The following is a 19868-nucleotide window of genomic DNA, read 5'->3' on the forward strand; positions in this document are numbered from 1 at the left end:
GGGGAGGGATCTAAACCCGGACTGGGACCCCAGCGGGGAGGGGGGTCCGGAGAGCCGCCCCCGCCCCGCTGCTGTCCTTTGATTACCGCTCCGCAATTCTAGGCCACTCCGCGAGTCGAAATCATGCCCGAATAGGTACGAAGGCAGAGACGCATGGCAAACATGAAGACTTACAATGTGAACACCCAATGCTTTGTGTTATATTTTGTTTTCCCTCTATCGCTAACTTTTAGGCATCCGGTACCTGCCTTGGTAAGGAGCGGTCATCAACGTTCTGACAACTATGAGATGGTTAAGAAGCATTGCAGTAACAAAATAAATTTTTAGTCAATTATTTTTCTTTTTATAAATACACTGCGTGCTGTTTTTCTTAGTTTAATTGTCCTGACAGCTTTACGCCCATCTATCTGATGTGTGCACAAGTAAATTTGCTCAGATGCACAGCCCTGCTGTTGATTTGATTAGAAAACTGTGGTACAGACTCCCCTCCAGAAAATGGATTTATGAATGCAATGGCAAACCCGGCAAGGTTTGGGAAATGCAAGTAATGATTTTCAATTAAATTGTTAATCTGAACTTAATTCTCAGAAATTCCCCCACTCTAGAACTTAACTGTGGCAGCAATTAGCTTTAGTATAAATAAATTTTGCATGAGGTGAATAATGAAAACAACATAAACAAACTGACTCGGTTGTCAGAACCAATCCTTTCCAGGTACACAGCAAAAACTCTACAAAAGCATTTTGGAGCCATTTAATGAAAAAAGCAGAATTTTATTATATGGTTTCTGTCCATTATTCGGCATTGCTGTAAATGGCTCACATTTACTGCAACTTCTGTACAGATGTGTGGCTTTGTATTACCAGAACAGCAAATTTAAATGAAAAAATAAATGTTCAACAATTCCACACAAGCTTTTACAGTCCAACATTTCACTGAGTAGGTGAAAACTACAGACTTGTTACTACAGAATTATTCAGCATGAATAAAAAACTACAACTTTTATTTTTAAACAGGAGTCACTGGTTTAATTTTTTTATGCTGTTTAAAATTACTGTGATAAAAATAATGATTTTTTAATAATGCCATACACCGGTATGATATAGGATTTGTCCCCAGTATATATCTTTTGTTTAATATACAAAATAGAATAATGACACATCGCTGACTCTATGCTGTTACGCGAGTTAGTTTGGAGGTGGGGGATATTTTCATACACACAGCCTTTCATCAGAAAACGAGTGCTTCTTGCTGTTTTAAAGGGGCCCTAATCCTTTCCTGAAAATTTGGTTCCTATGTAACATCGATGGCTCAGCAACACCCGGTTGCAGACTGGACTAGGGATAGAGCTTAACTAGTATGTAATACATATGGACTTTTAAAAATCTCACTCTACGGTATGGCCCTGAAGTCCTCACTCGCGGAAGTTCGACTACGGGAAACGGGATTGAGCTGACGTTCATCCAGGCACTTCCTCCCGTTTTCTAGCTTCTTCTGTGAAAATGTCGAGGTCCTTTTTCGGCTTCCATTGGCACCTATTCCCAGCCCGCTCCCTCCCAGCTGCAAAGCTCCTAACCCCCTCGGTTTCTGCCGCTGCGGCGCGGGGCGATACCCCGGCTGTGCGAGGCCGGCAGCAGCTCCCTCTCCATCCCCGCTCCCTGGCTGCTCCCACGTAAGGCCATTCCTAGCGTTTGTTATGTGCAAGTTCCACCACGCAGCACGTGTGTGTCCTGAGCTGCCGGCGGCGGCCGTCCCTCGGTCGGATGCATGCACTTTGTGATAAGGCACTGAAGAGACGAAGTCAGAATTCTCCCTGCTTTATCCAGAGTGCAGATACTACCCACTGCTACAAGGACTACGGATACACAGAACATGGACTTCTCACTGCCTACTAAAGCACTACGTATTTTTAATTGTGAAGTTCAAAACTCAACAGCACGTACAGGACGATTGCTTTCTTCTAACATCACAGTTTCCTCTTTTTTTTTTTTTTTTTTTCCTCCTTAAACCCATAAGCTAAAAATGAATATACAGGCATATAGACAAAAAGGGGGTAGAGAGCCTCTCTTCTCCTATGTTACCAGTTCTCTCAAGGTGGTGATAATTTGTTCGTGTTCACTGTAGTTACTTTTCTGCTGGCAAAAAAAGAAAAAAAAGTTTTGTATCTTCGTGTATACAAATGCGCAAATGTTTGCACACGTGCACGCATGCACACCCGCACCCACTCTTTCACGCAAGCTCAAATCGAGGTATCTGGGGATGCAATTTTTAAAAACATTTTCTAAAATAAAAACAGTTTTCCTTTTAACCGAAGAGCCCACCTGAAACCAAACAGTATGAAACTCCTATCTGTATCTCAAACGGGTCGCGTGAATATTCTCATTGAGTTGGGCTGAAAGTAGTAATTAAAATACTGAACTTTACCTTAACTGTTACAAAATGTACATATTCTTTACAGATCAAAGAGAAGAGAACGATTACGTTTTTTTTTTATTAAAGATGATATTTTACTCCAAAGTACTGAATATAGTATCTTTTTTTAATAGGTATAACATTCAAAAAGAGATTTAAGAAAGGATGAAAATTTAGTTTCTTATTTCACTTGGAAACAAACTTTTGCTGAACAATAGAAACGTACTAGTGTATTGTGAACAACCTATGCTCTATATTTACATATTGCTGGTACCTGTATGCCTATTATTGCCAAATTTTTCAAGCTGTTTTTGCTGTGGTAGGTGAGGCTGTATATGAAATTAACCCCGTATGTTCAAAGCTGTATGTATGCATGCGAACACACGCATCTTTCTGGCTTACATTTTTTGCAGTGGAGGTCTGATTTAGCAACGAATCGTGAATGGTAACCAACCATACAGATAGGAGTATTCCATCCAAGCTCCAACTTGAATTTTTACACAGTGATTTGATAAACATAAAATCAACCCTAAAAACATCCACTGAACACAGGTTTTCCTTTCTAAACAGAGTACTTCTTTGGATACTAAACACCGATGCCTTCAGTACTACCTCCAGACAAACCACAACTTGTACGGGTTACCATTCAGCATACTTGTGACCCCTACAAAAAATATAATTACATGTATCATGATAAAGCAATCTGTCATCTAAAAATCATCCTTATTATACACTATACAAGCTATTTTACAATCGTTTAATAAATTGCTTTTAAAGCTGCAGTAGCCCTTCCCTTCTTTTCTCCGATCAGCGAATATACCGATTATACATATTTGAAACTATAACTAAATATAAAAATATATTAGGTTTTGTATTTTATCAGGTGATCTTTCTCATTTCTATTACACAAATAATCTGGCCACTTTGAGTAAAAATCAAATTTTAGAGTGGCTTAGTAAATATTTAAATTTTGAGATACAGAAAATTGTTAAGGTGCACGTAGAAAAGGCTACTACAGCTTCTAAACGTTTTAAAATATAGTTATCAATGGCAACAAGGAGAAATTCACAAGACCTATGGTAATTTTATGGCACGCTAGTAATTTGATATGAAGGGATGCAGCCTTACAAAGACAGAAAATTTGACATACGACTCTAAGACCACAAAATCAGTAGCGGAGCTTTCCTGCTCTCCAGGAAAGAGGATGAACCGGTCAGTGACAGGTGGAGATGTGAAAATGGGTCTCTAACCACACGAGTTTGGAGCCTGTATATCCAGAGTTACAGTCAGTCAGCGCAGCTGCTCTGCTTTACTGCCTGCATGACGGTAAACATCTCACCGAAGAAAAGATCTCTAGAATCGATACAAGAAAACAGAACAAAACCAAACCACTGGGCATAATTACACGTCTGCCTCTTAACTCAATGGTATTTTTCCATATATACTTGTATGATGATAGATTTAAGTGTATATAAAATGTGAGTTTCTCCACACAGAAGTAAACTTTTCTTAAGCTATGCATATTTTCCTGAAAATTTCCTGATGGGCAGTCAGGACTGATCTTCTTGGCATCAATGCAGCCCATGACTCTTATAGTTATGGCTGTTGCACTATATGCAAAAATCAGGCTTTTTTTTTTTTTTTCAATATATAAAATAACCTGCTCATTTACATCCAGTTAGGACTGGGTTAATTTTCTATGAATCTGCATATCCAACACTTTTGCACATATACCAAAAGTATTTGTTTCATTGGCATCTATTTAAATTAGATTTGAGAGTGTTCTCCCACCCACCCCGGCCCTTACAAAATGCCAAATTTTTACGGTCACTTTGACAGTTCAAAGCTATTAGGTTAGAAAAGCCCAACCCATTTTCACATGAATATACTCAAAGATTACGGTCTAGAGGTCATTTAGGAAAGCTACGAGCTGCCCCACCTTAAAAAACCAGCTGTACAATAGGCATCTTGAAGTATTACAAAAAAATTATGTAAGAAAAAATGAACAAGCCTAGTTCACGGTATATAAAGTTAAAGGAAATTGCTAAAACCAGACAGTAATAGCTATAAAAGGCACAACTTCCCTTTTCTGATATACACTTGTAAACTTTCTTCAGGTTACATGCATAAACCAAAATGCTACCTTAACTTTAAAAAAAAAAAAAATCCGAAACACTTTACTAAAAAAAAAAAAAAAAAAAAAAAAAAAAAGCCTAGAAAATTGTCTCCAGCCAACTGCAGAAATTAATTAGCAGAATGTTCGTAACACAGCCTCAGATCTTGTCACCGGTGGTTTTGATGCATCCATGGATGTTGCACGAGGGGAGAGAGATAATTTCTGACAAATAAGATCTATTTTCCTTTCCTTTCTCCCCAGTTATTTACCAAATGTGAGAAATCCGCTGCTTCTATAGCCTAAATCTTGGCCCTCTGTAAACCACATGTAGTGCATAATTACAAAAGGAACACGCTGCAAGGACAAAATTAACAAGTTCTGTAGGTTTTTTGTTTACAAAAAAAGCGCGATCATTTTGACATTTTCTTAAGGCAACCCTTTTATATTAAGGCAGTCACTTTTGATGAAATAAGAGCTTCTTGATATTTCCATTTGAATATTTTGGTATCTGATTGCTGATGATTTCTGCCAACATTTCTGGGAACTCAATACTTGTGGATTTATCCAAAAATGTCTGGAAGCAAAAGCTCAGAAGACTTTCAACCACCTACAAGTGATAAAGCAAAGAATTACTTTCACACAAATACATACAGAAGAACTATTAACCTACATCCTTCCTTTTTCCTAACTTCTGCCTGCGCTACAATGCGCAGGCCAGCTACCTGCCCTAAGTACGCCTCACACCCTGCTCAGATAATAAATTGCAACGCAGGGCAGACGTGCACAGTTATCCTCAATTTAATTGTAAGTCTTGTAAATGGCATTCTAATATAGAAGAAATGAAGAGATTGGGCAAGATCTTTACAAATACTGAAGAGATTTTGTATCAATTCCCATTCTAGCATATAAATAACATATATACGGATAAGCTTAATAAGATCTTTCCAGGTGTTTGTTACACTAACAAGAAAAAATTTTGAGGTCTCAAAGTTTCCTTTGCCTTATCCAGCTTAAAGACTACTTGGACTACTTTCTACTATATGCACAATTTAGAGTACATATTGCAAAAAGGAGACAGCTTGAATTCTGAAACTCCTTGCAAAATTAGACCGCTACTAATACTAAAAATAGCACTGATGCATTATTTTAATGTATTTTCAAACAATTCCACAGATTCTTGAACAGTTTGCCTCTGAGATAGTACTGTTTTTACACTTCACATCTCTGCTACTACTGCAAAATCATTTACAATTTCCGAGTTCCTCCATTTTAAAGCAACATCATTTCTAAAAACTAAAGACACTGAAAATTGTATTAATTATAAAATTAATTGCTGGGGAGTCCACTGCAAAAGTAGTCTGAAAGCACCATGTTCACCTCTTTAAATTAGCCTTTAGTTAGACAGTAGGGGAGCAGGACCACCTCTTCCACCCCACCCCTTCCAGATATTTATCCCTTTAAATAAAAGGATAGAGGAGATTACTGTCATATCCCCAAACTTATTTATCTGGAACGTCTACAGCATTCCTTTAAGAACTTACATCATGCATAGAGTCCAACAGTTTAGTCAGTTGATAGAATCGCTGCCAGTTCTGGCTTGAGTTCCCTTCTCTCTTCACTATGGCCTTTCCCAGCTCTTTAATGTACGTCATACGGATTTCTTCAAACAAAGATTGACTCTTCAGGCCTTCCTTAGGAACTGTAACATTGATATGAACCTTTAAGACATTATACATCTATGAATTGTGTCATTATTTAAGTTCTCTTACATTAGTTACACAAAAATGACCAAAAGGAAAAGGACTTGGACTTAATGAAATGATAGCTGAGAGATAAGGAAAGAGAGCAGAAACTGAGAGAGATGACTAGTTGAACAAATAGCATAGGACTGCTGGCAAAATAAAAATAAAACACCCCCAAAGGCAACCCTACAAGAAATAGAGGGAAGGGAACCAGACCATGGAGGCAACAACACTAAGCCCTGGAAGTGCCCTGATGAAGAACCACCAGGGCTGGAGCTCCTGTGTTCTCAAAGCCTGGGGAAACGTCACACTGGAAAGATTCCCTAAAAAGTCTGTGTGCGAAGGGAAGAACAAGGGTAGGATCACAGGATGGCTTGGCTTGGAAAGGATCCTGAAAGATCATCTAGTTCCAAGCCTCCTGACATGGATCAAGTAACACGTCCAGGCAAGGCAGTAACAGCGACTGGACAACAAAGTGACTGCCCAAGCCAAAGAGGACGCTGGTCCCAGGCGGAGCTTCTTAGAATAGGGATGGGACATCGAGATGGCACTGAAGAGATGAAGAGCTGTGGGTTAGAGACCCAAGGTGTGGGGACCGAGGCCCGTATTCACTCAAATCCATGTTAAGTTCCTGTGCCTACATTCTCCTACTAGGATGGTCCTTCTAAAGGCCAAGGACTAATGAACAAATCAGGACAAATCAAGCATATGGACTCCAGTGGTCCTTAAGATGCTTGATTTGAAGCCTTTGATTACCTTGGTGAAGTGAATGGAAAGAGCTGAAGATAGAGAAGCGAGAGAGCTGAGACAAAGCTGACTGAAAGCAACAGAAGAGGAAAGAGGCGACTAAAGCACACTTCCATCCTCAAAAAAAAATCCAACCCTCACTATACTGTCAGCATCCATGAGATGTTGGAGTGAAGTATCTTGACTGCCTTGCCTACACAGAAGATGACAACATGTCAACTGTTGCTTCAATAATTTAAATGGAAAAGGCCTGTGAGCTACATCTATGTGTGAGCTATGTGTCTAGACCCGCGTGGGATTCCTGTTTTACTCCTCCTCCTCTTCTCTTGGAAAACTTACACAGAAACACAATAAACAGAAATTAAAATTGTGAAGTCATGGATTAAAAAGCTGTACAAATTTCAGCTATTCAATTTTCAGAAGCTCCACAATGTACCACTTACACAATGTATGTACTCAAAAAGAGATGTGAAAATATATTGTCTTTCACTGTAAATATAACAAAGAGGCCTTCTGCTGGTTAGCGCCAGTGCTTGTCATACTTCACTTATGAATGGGCTTAATTCTACGAGTGTTGCCTCTTCACCATTTCTGCCATGGAAATTCCTTTAAGGAAATTTCCAGTTCCTGCAAGGAAAGTTGGCCTACGCCACATCCAAAACACTTGAGGAATTTTCGGGAGAGATTTCAGAAACTGCTTTAAATCTGCAGTTTTGGGGAAGTTTCAAGTTCCTACAAAGCTCGTGGCAGTGTGGAGCTGAAAGTTTCCTCTGAAAAGAGCCCTTGTCCCAGTTCTGGGTTTGGCAGGCGAGGCTGTGTTGGTCCTTGCCAGGCTGCCGAGGTGACGGGCCCGGGGAGGAACTGGTCACGGCAGCGTACCGCATCCGACATCTCTCCTGCCTGCACGCGTCACCTGGGGCTTTGCAGTGCCTACCGCGCAAGATCCTCCTGCTTTCATTAGGGAAAAGCCCAAAGCTACCAAGTTCTCATTTGTTTCCAAGAATTAATGCTGTTATTCACTGGAAATATTAAAGAAGGAATGTTTGAGCCCTCAGTGTAATGAACTGTCTAAAATATTTAAAACTATGTATTTTTAATCGTGTAGAAGTACTATGCTGAAAAGTCTTTACTTGCATTGTTGCTCTTACTGATACTTTTAAAACATACTAGCATACCTGTCGCTACACTAAAGCAAAAATAATCTTCTGTCAAGCAGAAGCAGCAACGGCTCCAGGGAAACTACAGTCACTGCCTCAGACATGGCGTTCTCAGTCCTGTGGGACCGTGGGTGTCGGTGTGACGGCCACGGGACGGGATTTCTCCAGGCCAGGCACACGCTGTAACGGCTCAGACAGACCGAGTGGTGCAAGGCGAGGTGCCTGGCTCATGCCTACACGCGCACACAGACACACACTTTACTACTGAGAGTCCCTGGATTGCAACAAGGCAGGGTTACAACTGAGCTTCCTCAGGTGGCTACAGCCCTACCGTGCACGAAGAGGAAAAAACCACCCACCAGGTACCAACGAGTATGAATGCAGGGTAAAAATAACACTGTCAGTGTTTCATATTGGTGTATGTCTGTGTATTCTAAAAAGGACTATTTTGACACTGACGTTTCATGCAGTACAGACAACAGAATTTTGCTAAGCTGTGACTTGTTTTAACAACAAGCATATCCTATCAAAGACATAAAAACCATCATGTAATAGATTAGATAGATTAGATGGCTTTAGTATATTAGATAAATCTATCTTATGATACCTACCATAAAACTACCATATACTTTTAAGATGCAAATGCAAAAAGCTGTAGTTGTATTTAACAATTTTAAGTTAAGTTCTGGGGGAGTTTGATAACTTTTTTGGGAGAAACTGCTTCACTGGATCAGAACTTCCTTGCAGGTGGTGGTGAGGTTTTTTTTTTGTCTGGGTTTTTTTTTTTTGTTGTTTTGGTGTTTTTCTTTTTCTGTTTTTGTTGTTATTTTGGTGTTTGCGTTTTTTTGCTTGTTTGAGTGTTGTTGGGTTTGGGGTTTTTTTAAAGTATTTTATGGGCACAAAGTCATAGCTTTGCCCATTTCTTTTGGTCCTGAACTCCTCAGCCAGTTTGTGATTTATGTGTTTTTGAAGAATTTCAGATTACAATTTTGAGTTAGGCCCCTCTGTTGCACTTGGGAAGTTTTGAACACAATCCATAATATCTTAGCACGAATGTCTGGCATCTGCTAAAAGCAGAATTTCCTTCACTAACCCTATATGATCAGGTGCCAAGCAGAACATTTTGACTTTTATATGCTATCAGATACCTAAACACAATTTTAAACTACACATGCACACTCAGAATACTGGCAAGTTAAACTTACATTGTTCACATAGGTATTTAACTATTCACCTACCAGTAGAGAGGAGAAGCAACGTTTTCATGCAGAGATACTCTTCATATGAGACTTGAAGCCGTGATAGCTCTCGGGCAACCATAAGCATATGTTTGCATTGTTCGTACATACAGGGTAGATTCATTCTCTGCCTGAGAAATAAGAGTATAAAAATTAGTTAAATGTCCAGCCATCTAAAAATTCTAAATCTAACTTTTTCCATGTTTCATTCAAGAGCAGCAGGGGTTGTAGAGGCAGATGACAAACTAGTATGTATCTATCTTGCAGCAAAACAATCTTTGGTTTTCTCTAGTGAACACATTCAGGGCAATTGCCTTTGTCACCACATATAAACACTGGCCTAGAACTGCAGCATGAGGGGAGAATGACGTATGAAATCCCAGTGTTATAAAGGAAGACAAGGACTGATCAGAAAGCTCTGTTATCAACAGACAACACATAACAGTTCATCACAAACTTGACAAAAAAAATCAACTTTAGGCACTGTGCGACCAACTTCTTGAAGTCTGGCAGTCCCAAAGTATTTAATCCATATAAAGAAACATGATGGTATACTATACTAAGAGATGAGATGAGATTTCTCTAATTCTGTCAATACCTTTGAGAAATCCACCTACATTTAATACATATTTGCTCACTAGTGATAGCATCACCTTGCCACAACTTCTCGATTTTCAAAGTGACTTTAGACTTCTCATGTTCCTTTTATGTTCTTAAGAAGATGCCTAGTATTGCAATTAAATTTTGTTACCTTTATACAGTAACAATAAGGTTTCTAACCATAAATGGAAAGACATGTTGACAACCAAAGGAAAATCTTGGAAAGCACTTCCTTGGAATCAAGACAGGAACCCCTCCTTTTATTTAGTGCCTCACCTGGCACAACAATCCTCTTTACATGTACTTTTATAGCTGGTTACTGCGAATACTGCAGAATTACAGTTTTGGGTGGGAAATAAAAAAGAACAGATTAAATTCTGAAAAGCGTAAGAGAGATTTGTGCTTTTCCATGTAAACTTTTGGAGAGAAAAAGATAGGCAAAATAGTACATTTCAAATGCAATGACTACACAAGCTCTCTACAGTGATGCCAGCAATTTATTTCTCATTACTGATGTGTCACCTTTCCTAAGACATTACCTATTCAATATTATAACCTAAACAAAGACACAGATAGAACTGAACCCCAGTATAAGTTGAGAGTAAGACTGGGTTTTGAAACTACACCAGTTCCTCCAAAGCTGCTATCATTTTTCAGTTCTCCCTTCCTTAGCCCTGCAAGAGAATTATATAATGTACCCTCACAAGCATCCTAAGAAACCCTAAGTGAAAGCAAGAAGAAACACACACCTTTCTCAAGGTGCAAAAACCTAAGAATAATAGGAATTCACATGGGCTTTGAAAGACATAAAGCAATACAAGCTATTGAAACTGTACTAAACCCAAATCAAGTACAAGTCTAAAACCCCGTCATTTCCAAATGCATGCTGTTGGACAATTCCTTCTGGGTATAACAGGACTACGTGCGCCACTGCCTTATACACAAATGGTATCTACAGCTATACACACGTATGCACATACACAAACCTAGAAACACCGGCATTGTGTTAGACTTCAATAATCAAGGAGTAACAGAGAGAATACAAAGTACACATGAGGTAAGTTGCACGAAATACGAATAAGTGCAAGATGCTCAGTTGTAGGATGTTTCTCAGGGCACTTGACAGAAAGCCACTATTTGGCTGTTTGGCAAATTTTCTCCTAACTTCTCTGGGTTGTATCAAAGGGCATCTTAGATGTTTCAAATTGAGTAATTTAAACACATTGTAACACAGGGCTCAGCAGTTTTCCTCATGTAAAACTATTACCATTTCTGGGCAGAAGGTTAAAATAAACATTATGAAATGGGTTAGCCTGTCATTTATTTCTATCTGCTATAAGTGCAATCACATCTGCAAGTCTGAGAACCTATATGAAGACATGCGGATTTTTGGTAATACCACGGCTATGCAAATTGCAGTCCTCAAAAACCGAGAATAAAACACGGCCCCCCTCCCTTCAGGGAAGCATGAGTGCACAGATGAGCTCTGCACTATGCCCTGGAGGGCAGCGGATCCAGGCTGTGTCAGAACAAGAGGGAAGCTGATTCACTGGGTAGTCCTTAATGCTGGCGAAGGGTCTGGGAAGAGGTCCCAGACATTTCCCCCCGCAGATCTCCTGGCCAGAGTGCATCAGATGATCTCAGCTGCCACAGGGCTGTGCGCCGAGGGAGGCCGTCCAAGGGTCCAGGTCGAGTCACGGACCAAAGACCCAGCGAAAAGCAGGGGCTTCGGGGCTCTCGTCTTGCTCCCTGCTCGGTTTCACTGGTACCCCTCCCTATAGAGGGCATTTAGTAACTTTATGAATTAATTTACCCACACATAAACCAGATATAATACTTAAACTAGGTACCATACTGAGCTAAGTAAAATAGATATTATACTTAGCGATGACATCACACACGATTTCTTCTTAGCAGAAGCTACCTACAGAACCATACTGACTTTGTGGAGCCTTCAAGCAAAGCCCTGGTGATAACCAGGATAATATGGATTGTGTTCAAAAGCTCGGGAGCCGCTGAGGCAGGCGGCAGAGCCGGTGCCGAGGCCCGGGGGAGCACCAGCGAGCTCCCCGGTGACATGGGGTGGATCGCAGCACCTTGATGCTTTTGCAATTATTGCCACTCATATAAACTGAGACTTAAACGGCCGACTGACAGCTTTTTATCACTTTTGAAGTGATCCTGCTTTAGCGATTGTAAATCTAGTCCGATTTGAATCGCCTTCTTGTTCTATAAGTATCTAATATTCCTCTGCTTTTGTAACCAGCTACCCTAGAAAAGAGCACACAAGTCGGGCATTAGCTGCAAGTTTTAGCTCAGTGAAAGCCCATGTAAGGTACACGGGCTGTACATATGCATTCTGTGTGGGATGCATGTTGATGATAAAAGCATGTGATGATTTTCAACACTGCTGTGAGTCATTCAGTTCAGCTAAGTCTATAAAAGATTAAAATCAGTAAACAAGATGCTGGTATTCTGAAAAACAGATGATACTGATTCCACAGAATTAGTTACAAGAGTACATTCGGAAAAAATTCTGGGAATAAGAGAACTGATAAAACATTGCTTATAAACTGTAATCGCTTGTTATTTTCTTTCTATTCAAATAATACAAATACAGAAATTCTGTATGACATATAATATTAGAAGGACAAATGAGACCAAGGAGTTGACCTTAAACAAAACAGAGCAAAGAGCTAAGATAAGCATGCAAACAGAGTCAAAATCCTAAGACACGGAACTTCCAAGAACTTATTTCTAAAGCTAGGCAGCAATTCAATGGCATTTGCTACTTGATGAACACAACCGTGCACTACTTACTGTTGCTCACTGTAATTTCATGTACACTGTGACATATCTAGAGACCTAAAGCTGATATAATGATAGTGCCAGTTCCAACAAAAGCATGTTGCGAATCAAAAATTGTGGAAACGATTATACAATACTACAAAATCACAGGTTTATACACTCTCCAAATACTAAATGATGGTTTAAAGCCTAAGATTTATTAAGCTGCCAAACTTTTCAACAACTTGAAATGAGGAGGGCTTTTTGTGTGTATATACCTCTATCTCTAAAAAGATACATACATTATATATGAAATTGCCAGCTGATATAGACATAACTCCATAAAAAAGTAATTCTTGTTTTGAAATGTAAAATGAGCTTACTGAATAGTCACACACTAATCCATTAAAGTATATTATTTCTATCCAGAAATGAAGTATAGAAATGTAAGTCTAAAATATTTTCCAAAGCTTTAAAATAACTTAAAATACATTTTTGCCCCTCCCTTGATGAAGACCTGAATAAGACTTCCCTCTCCCCGTTTGGAGATTAAAACCCATCACTGGCTGCTCTGTAGTTTTTCCCGGTGCAGAGCATTAGCTGGGGAAGGAAATACCAGTTTTACACACTAGAGGACTAAGGTGTGCCTATGCAATGCAGTGGCAGCTTTTCTATCGACTGAAGTGGAAACGGGATCGGAGAGTAATCGCCATCCAACAGATTATCGACCCAAGGGAGCACTAAATGTTTGCCATTTTCCTGCCCAGGTCTACCAGCACCAGCTCTTCAAGTCTGGAGCCCTCGATGCCGTTCCCTCCCTGAAGGCTGCGGCAGAACTGGCTGCGGGACCACTGCTACCTTCACTGCCTCATCGGGTGAGCATCCGCAGCACGCTGCTCGGATCACCCCACCTCCAGCTACAACCAGTTAGTTGTAAGAGGGAGAGAGAGAAAGAGGCTTTCATTTCAAGACCTCAATCGACTGGACAAGCCAGGAGTGCAGAAAAAACGGAAGCAGGAAGAATGATGAAGTGACCTGTATTCTTGTAGAAATGATAGCTGCATCTTCAGAAACTCATCTTTCCCTCTTTTTGGTTTTGCAGACAAAAAAGTTAGAAGCTGTACAGATGCAGCATAAGCATATGAAGTGAAAACAATGCTATGTATATGTATGGTGAAGCGTTTTGCACTCAACAAATTCTATGGGAAATAATTTATTTTCATACCACAGCAACTTTATAATCCACCCTACTCAACCCTATCAGATGTATTAACTTAGGATAGCCAGTACATGATAAACGTTACTCAAATATATTGGATGTTTTTCTCTTTGTTTTTGTCCCCCCTGCCAATAAATGATAGGAGTACAGACATAAAAATGGAATACTCAATAAATATTCAATTTTTATGAGAAGACTGGTCAAATGACTAGGCTACCAGCTTAAGACTTAAGAAGATAAGATACAACAGAGTTTAATTCTCTTTCCCGCCACAGACTGCATCGAGGATACTCGGAAAATTCAATTATGGAGGAATCTACAAGGGTACTAATGAATAGTGGCATTCAGCACTACCACAGCGAAAGCTACCTGAGCACTAAGCAAAACAAATCCACTGATTTCTGGGAAGCTTTTTGTGCATTCACAGTAAGATATTTATAAATGCTAAGGATCTGTTAGCTGAAAACGTAGCATGACAAACATCTTAACAGGATAGACAGGCTCTTTATGTACAGCCCAGTCACACACAGTTGCCTGAAAAGTGGCAACATGAGCCAGTGGATCTTGCTACTCCATGTAAGTAAGTAGTAACTACACAGGAATAATACTGGACACAGGGTTGGTGCAAGGATAAATGCATGAAAGACTGATGTTGCTCTGATGCTTGAGCAGATACATGAAACTAAAGAAAGTCTTACTATCCCTATAAAGAATTCAATCTTAAAAAAATATTTTGCAGTTATGTTCATTTAAATCACCTAGGCTTAGAGAACCCTTCAAAGATAGAGTTTCTCTTCCTGAAGCTGAAGACACTGAATTGTACCAAATATGAGGACAAGTCTTTAAAGGTCAGAAACTGAATACAATAAATGGTTTCTAGAAATCCATATAAAACCTGAAGAAAATTAAAATAGAAGTAATTGCACTTACCTGTAACCATTCAACTAACACAGCAGAAGGCACTGTATGCTCTGTTGTTACATATTATTCCCCCTGCCCCCATTAACATTAGCTATGTGACCTTAGCTCTTAGCAGCAGATATAAAGTATTACTGACTTCTCTGCAACCACTACTCAGTAACTTATCCTGCATTCGCATTCCTGAATAGTTCACCTGCGTTGTGCTGCTGCAAGCTACAGGTAACAGTGGCACAGTGGAAGTGGTTTGAGACCAACTTTAGTTTATTGCTGTAATGAAGATACAAAGAAATATAAAGAAATAATGTGATTATAAGATGCTTGTCTGTTCCACTTCTTGATTTACGTTGTATGTAATAACGCCTATACTTTTCTTACGACCCTTCTGAAGGTCAATTGTTTGCATGTAAAAGTAAAGGAATTTGGGGGGTGAAAAGTAGGCTAAATATATTTTTAAAAAAATCATACTAATTGAGATTCGAGTATGTGTAATTCCATATACACAGTGAGATGTTTATCACTTATAGCATAATGTGATACATACAATTTTGTTTGATACGTAAACTCAAATTACACAACAGAATTGAAAACCCATCCATGTGAATATTTGCCACTATTTTGTTAAGGCTGAAACGACACAAGTCTGCATGAAGGGCTCATGTGAGGCTTGCAAGTTTTTGCCAACTCCTCAACTTGTTTATACTTCCATTTAAGAAAAACAAGTACATCATCAATCTAAAGGCTGTGGCTTGAAGGATGGAAGACCTTCTGGAATTATTGTATTCTAGCACAGTATGGGTAAAGACTTATAGTTTTGCTCTAGTCCTCCACTGAAATAATGCTTTGAAGCTGCAATTAATAAATATGAAGCCAGAACAAATTCTTAGTTACAAATGAAAAATGTTCATATAAAGAAGAGACCTGTAAAAATGTCATTTGCAGATATCAAAAATTACAAGTTTGAACAACTTATACCTCTTTATCTGCATGCAGAAATCTGAAACTACTGAATAGGAAGCCAAAAATCTGATGCAGACGGCTTCAGTTAACTGTAAAAGTGACCATGATCCTAGATTTCAGACAATCAAAATGAAGGTTCTGATTCTGTTACACACACAACACCTATGCGTAACTGTATTTAGTGGAATCAAGCTTTAAAATTCATGAGGAAAACTCACTTTTTTCCTATTATTCCAGAGAATTCACTGTAATGATATTAAATATTACATTTGTTTTTAGATTATCAAATAATGGAGTTGTTTTGACTTTTATAGGATGCTACCTTACCTATTTATTTTCTAATTGTTAATGTGTTTTAATAAATATCTGATTCTTACATCAAATAAAGTTAACTTATTACTCTACCTTGGACCTATTTCTAGCATACCTAAAACATTAAGCAAGAGCTTTAGGGGTGGTGGGAGGGTGAGGGGTGGAAAGGAGTTGTTGGGTGAAAGATCACTAAGATGCATACCAAACCCCTGAGTGGTTTTTAGGGAATGTTATGTACCGCAGTACTATCTTTTGAATGATGTATCAAGCAGAGAGAGTGGACACATCTGATCATTTAAATCCAAGTGCATTTTTTTCTTGATGTCCATGATGTCTCTCTTGCCCTACCAAACATTTTAGCACCAGCAAGGCTTCCGCAATAGCACTGCCCCTCTGCCCTTCCCTGCGGTACTGCGCTTCCTAAGCTTCTTACAACTTACATGGTGGTTTTATGTATTATTCAGTAGTGGTCACATTTAACTTGGAGGTGGCTGTATTTTATTGATGAATGGTACATAAGAAGTTATGACCAGAGAGTTTTATGGGGAACCTGTAGCACACTGGAGAAGAAATTGCAGTTCGCTCAGTCTACATATTTTATTGAAAACAAGTGTCATTTTGATAAACAATTTATGTACCAAAACTGTAACTAGAATGAATTTGAGAATTAATATTTAGTATAATAGGATTACCCTTGCACGTGGGTTTTCTGCGGGGGGTTGGGGGGTGTTGGTTTGGTTTGTTGGTTGTTTTTTTGTTTGTTTGTTTTTGTTTTTTAAGAGTACCAACACATACTTAGCTGTAAAGCTCTATGGTTTTGACCCATTGATAAAACAGCAGGAGACCTCTGACTTAAAGCAAATTAGATGTTATTAGGCTTATTAGTCACAACCATCAATTATTTCAATTCCACCATACAGAGACTATTTTACTCCAGAGACACATTCTAAGAACTTTCATAAACATAAGTACACAGATGGGCCCTTGCCTGTCATCTGCTCCTCACCTTTTTTTGAAAAATTATTATTTTAAAGAAATGATTACACTTTATAAAATCCTGGACAAATATTTACATTGAAAAAAATAAAGGCAAAAAATAAACATGAAAAAGAATTAGTCTGAAATGTAAATGGCTAATCTCATAGCAAATGCAACAATTTTTATTTTTTTTTTTAAACAGAGAAAAGATTTGGGAGATCTGATACTGAAGTGCAATAGGAACAAAAATATTAAGACTACTGTCTCAAAGCATGCCAAAGGGTATTAGTATTGCCATCATTTTAAAGACATGAAAGCAGAGACATGAATAAAACCTTATCACTTGCATCACTTTTTAAATTATTGTCAGTGAAATTGTGATGCTAAAAAAGTTTTTTGATTGTATATGTCAAAGGCCCCATGTAATTGTATTTATTAGTTTTAGTTCCCACAAATGGACTAAGCCATTTCATGAAAAAAGAAATGGCAAATCCATAGTGATAGCATCATATTAATAGGAATCTGCAGATGGGTAACCTAGATTTTGAATGGCTCTGGCCAGCAACCTCAAAGATTTATATCCACAGAATATTTCCAGCAACTAATTTAAAACACAGACAGAATGCCTTGACAGGCTTTATGACTACTGCTAGCATCACTGGAATTACAAGACTGAAAGATCACTTGAAACGTTTGTTACAGACTACGCAGACACTCTTCCACCTGCTTGAAGAAGCTGCTTTTTAAAATATCAGCTAAAGGACACAGTTGCTAAATGGCTTCAAAGTAAAAGGCGGGAGAGTGTGACAGTCCATCGGGACTGATTCCCAAATACATCCCTACAGGAAAGGGTTTAGACAAAATGTTTGCTTTCCAGACCGGAGGCAGAAAGGCATAACCTAAACTGATCTGCTACTATACCTTTGAAATAGTGTATAGAAAGTAATATAACTATGCATATTTCTGTGCAAAATGTTTATCCCCACTGCAACTCCAATTAAGCCTTCCGCCCAGCACCTCAACAACCCTGAATTCCCTCTTTCACTCCTCTGCGACACAGAATTACTGCACAACATGAATTTGAAAAATACAAGGAAAATCATGCACAGTGCAAGAAAAAAAGATGTCCAAATATTCTAGCAAATTCAACTTATCTCAAAAATTGACAACAAAGTTCAACAAGAAAATAGAAATCAGGCTAGTTTTACCATTTGTAACCTTGTCTTTTTAGCCAGATTTTAATCAGGCTCAGATATAAATGTTTAACTGATCAAGAACTCTGTGAAACTGGTAGGACCATACTATCACTTTTATACAATAAACATACAGAACATTATGCAATTTGCCAAACTTTTCTCTCCATCACAGATATATTTTTTGCTTCAACTGTGCTGGCTCTGATAAAAGGAATTATTATAATGAATGGTGCAGGAACAGTCACAATATGGAACATTTCAGTACAAACATCTCCCACAAAAACTTCTTGATATAAATACACTTAATATCTAAAATACCTTTCTTTCATTTGACTTACTTAAAAACGCTAAGCAATCTGCTAAAAGAAAAACAAGTTGCAAATGACAGACTGATTTGTGATCTCTGCACAAATTTGCTACCCAGTGATTCACCTCTCAAGTGCAAAACCCAGAAATACTGCGCAGAGTCTTGTATCACCCCAAGAAACCTGGAAAATGACTCATGTCTTACTTACTCGTTAATAATCAGATCTGGTGCAAAGCACAGGAGATTTCCATTTGATTGTTTATATGATCTCCATCCTAAAGCAAAAGCCATTAGGAACATCCATGAGTACTGCAGAAGGGTCATTTGGTCATCCAGATGTAAATTTCGGAAACCTGGAAAAATAAAAATTGAGGTGTGACAGTACCAGTTGCAAAAAATAAGAAAAAACCTCCCATAACTTGGAAAAGGACCATGGTTATCATCAGTACAACTTCTGTATCACCAATGTAGATTACCACTTTTAAAAGTGTATTTCATAAAAGTTTCTGTAACTGCGATCACTGTACCTGAAATAACAACAAAATTTCTTGCCATATTACAATCATCTGATTGATTCAATCAAGTATTTTAGATTAGATTTTTGGCAGAAGAAAAAAAGAAATTAGAACAGTAAGAGGTTTCTTATGAGAATGTTCTTGCTGGACAACAAAAATGCACTTTAAAAGGGGTGCAAAATTTCAGTGACATTTTCCAGCTACTAAAGTTACATTCAAATACTTAGCATACCATTAGGGAATCCTTTGTCTATTCAAAATTTTGCATAGGTAGAAATGAAGTGTTTGTAACCATAGGACTCCAGTTATGTCTTCTGGACAATATGACTACATACGAGACTTGAAAGGTTTGAATAGAAAGCTCCAGTATAACTCAACCCTGAGCTGGTTTGAATGTGTAACTGTCAAGCATACAAAACATATATAACACAGAAAAATAGGCAAAAGAGAGCAACAGAAAGAGTAACTCTTGAACTTTGCATTATACTTTATATTCACACTTAACCTATATACATTCAAAAATAAATTCTCAGCACCCCATCTACAAAACTGCATGCACACTGAAAGCTCTGGACCCTGACAGCCATGATGTTAGTTACGTTCTGGACGGACAGAGTACCAGATGGATAATTCATGGTAGGTACTACATGTAGTAAAAGGGGAT

General features: G+C 38.5%; 1 protein-coding gene across 5 annotated transcripts in view; it reads right to left on the bottom strand.

The window, feature by feature from the left end:
• Positions 1-752: 752 nt before the first annotated feature.
• Positions 753-19868, bottom strand: part of NR3C1 (nuclear receptor subfamily 3 group C member 1) — a 74457-nt gene continuing 55341 nt past the window's right edge. For all 5 annotated transcript variants that reach the window (XM_029997997.2, XM_029997998.2, XM_041119302.1 and 2 more), the window contains 4 exons: positions 18898-19042; positions 9413-9543; positions 6070-6227; positions 753-5135 (listed from right to left, as the gene is read on the bottom strand). In XM_029997997.2, the coding sequence (XP_029853857.1) occupies positions 4983-5135; positions 6070-6227; positions 9413-9543; positions 18898-19042 (587 nt within the window). In that variant the 3' untranslated portion in view covers positions 753-4982. The remainder of the gene's footprint in view (positions 5136-6069; positions 6228-9412; positions 9544-18897; positions 19043-19868) is intronic.

This window comes from Aquila chrysaetos, chromosome 22 (assembly GCF_900496995.4).
Source record: "Aquila chrysaetos chrysaetos chromosome 22, bAquChr1.4, whole genome shotgun sequence".
NCBI lineage: Eukaryota > Metazoa > Chordata > Aves > Accipitriformes > Accipitridae > Aquila > Aquila chrysaetos.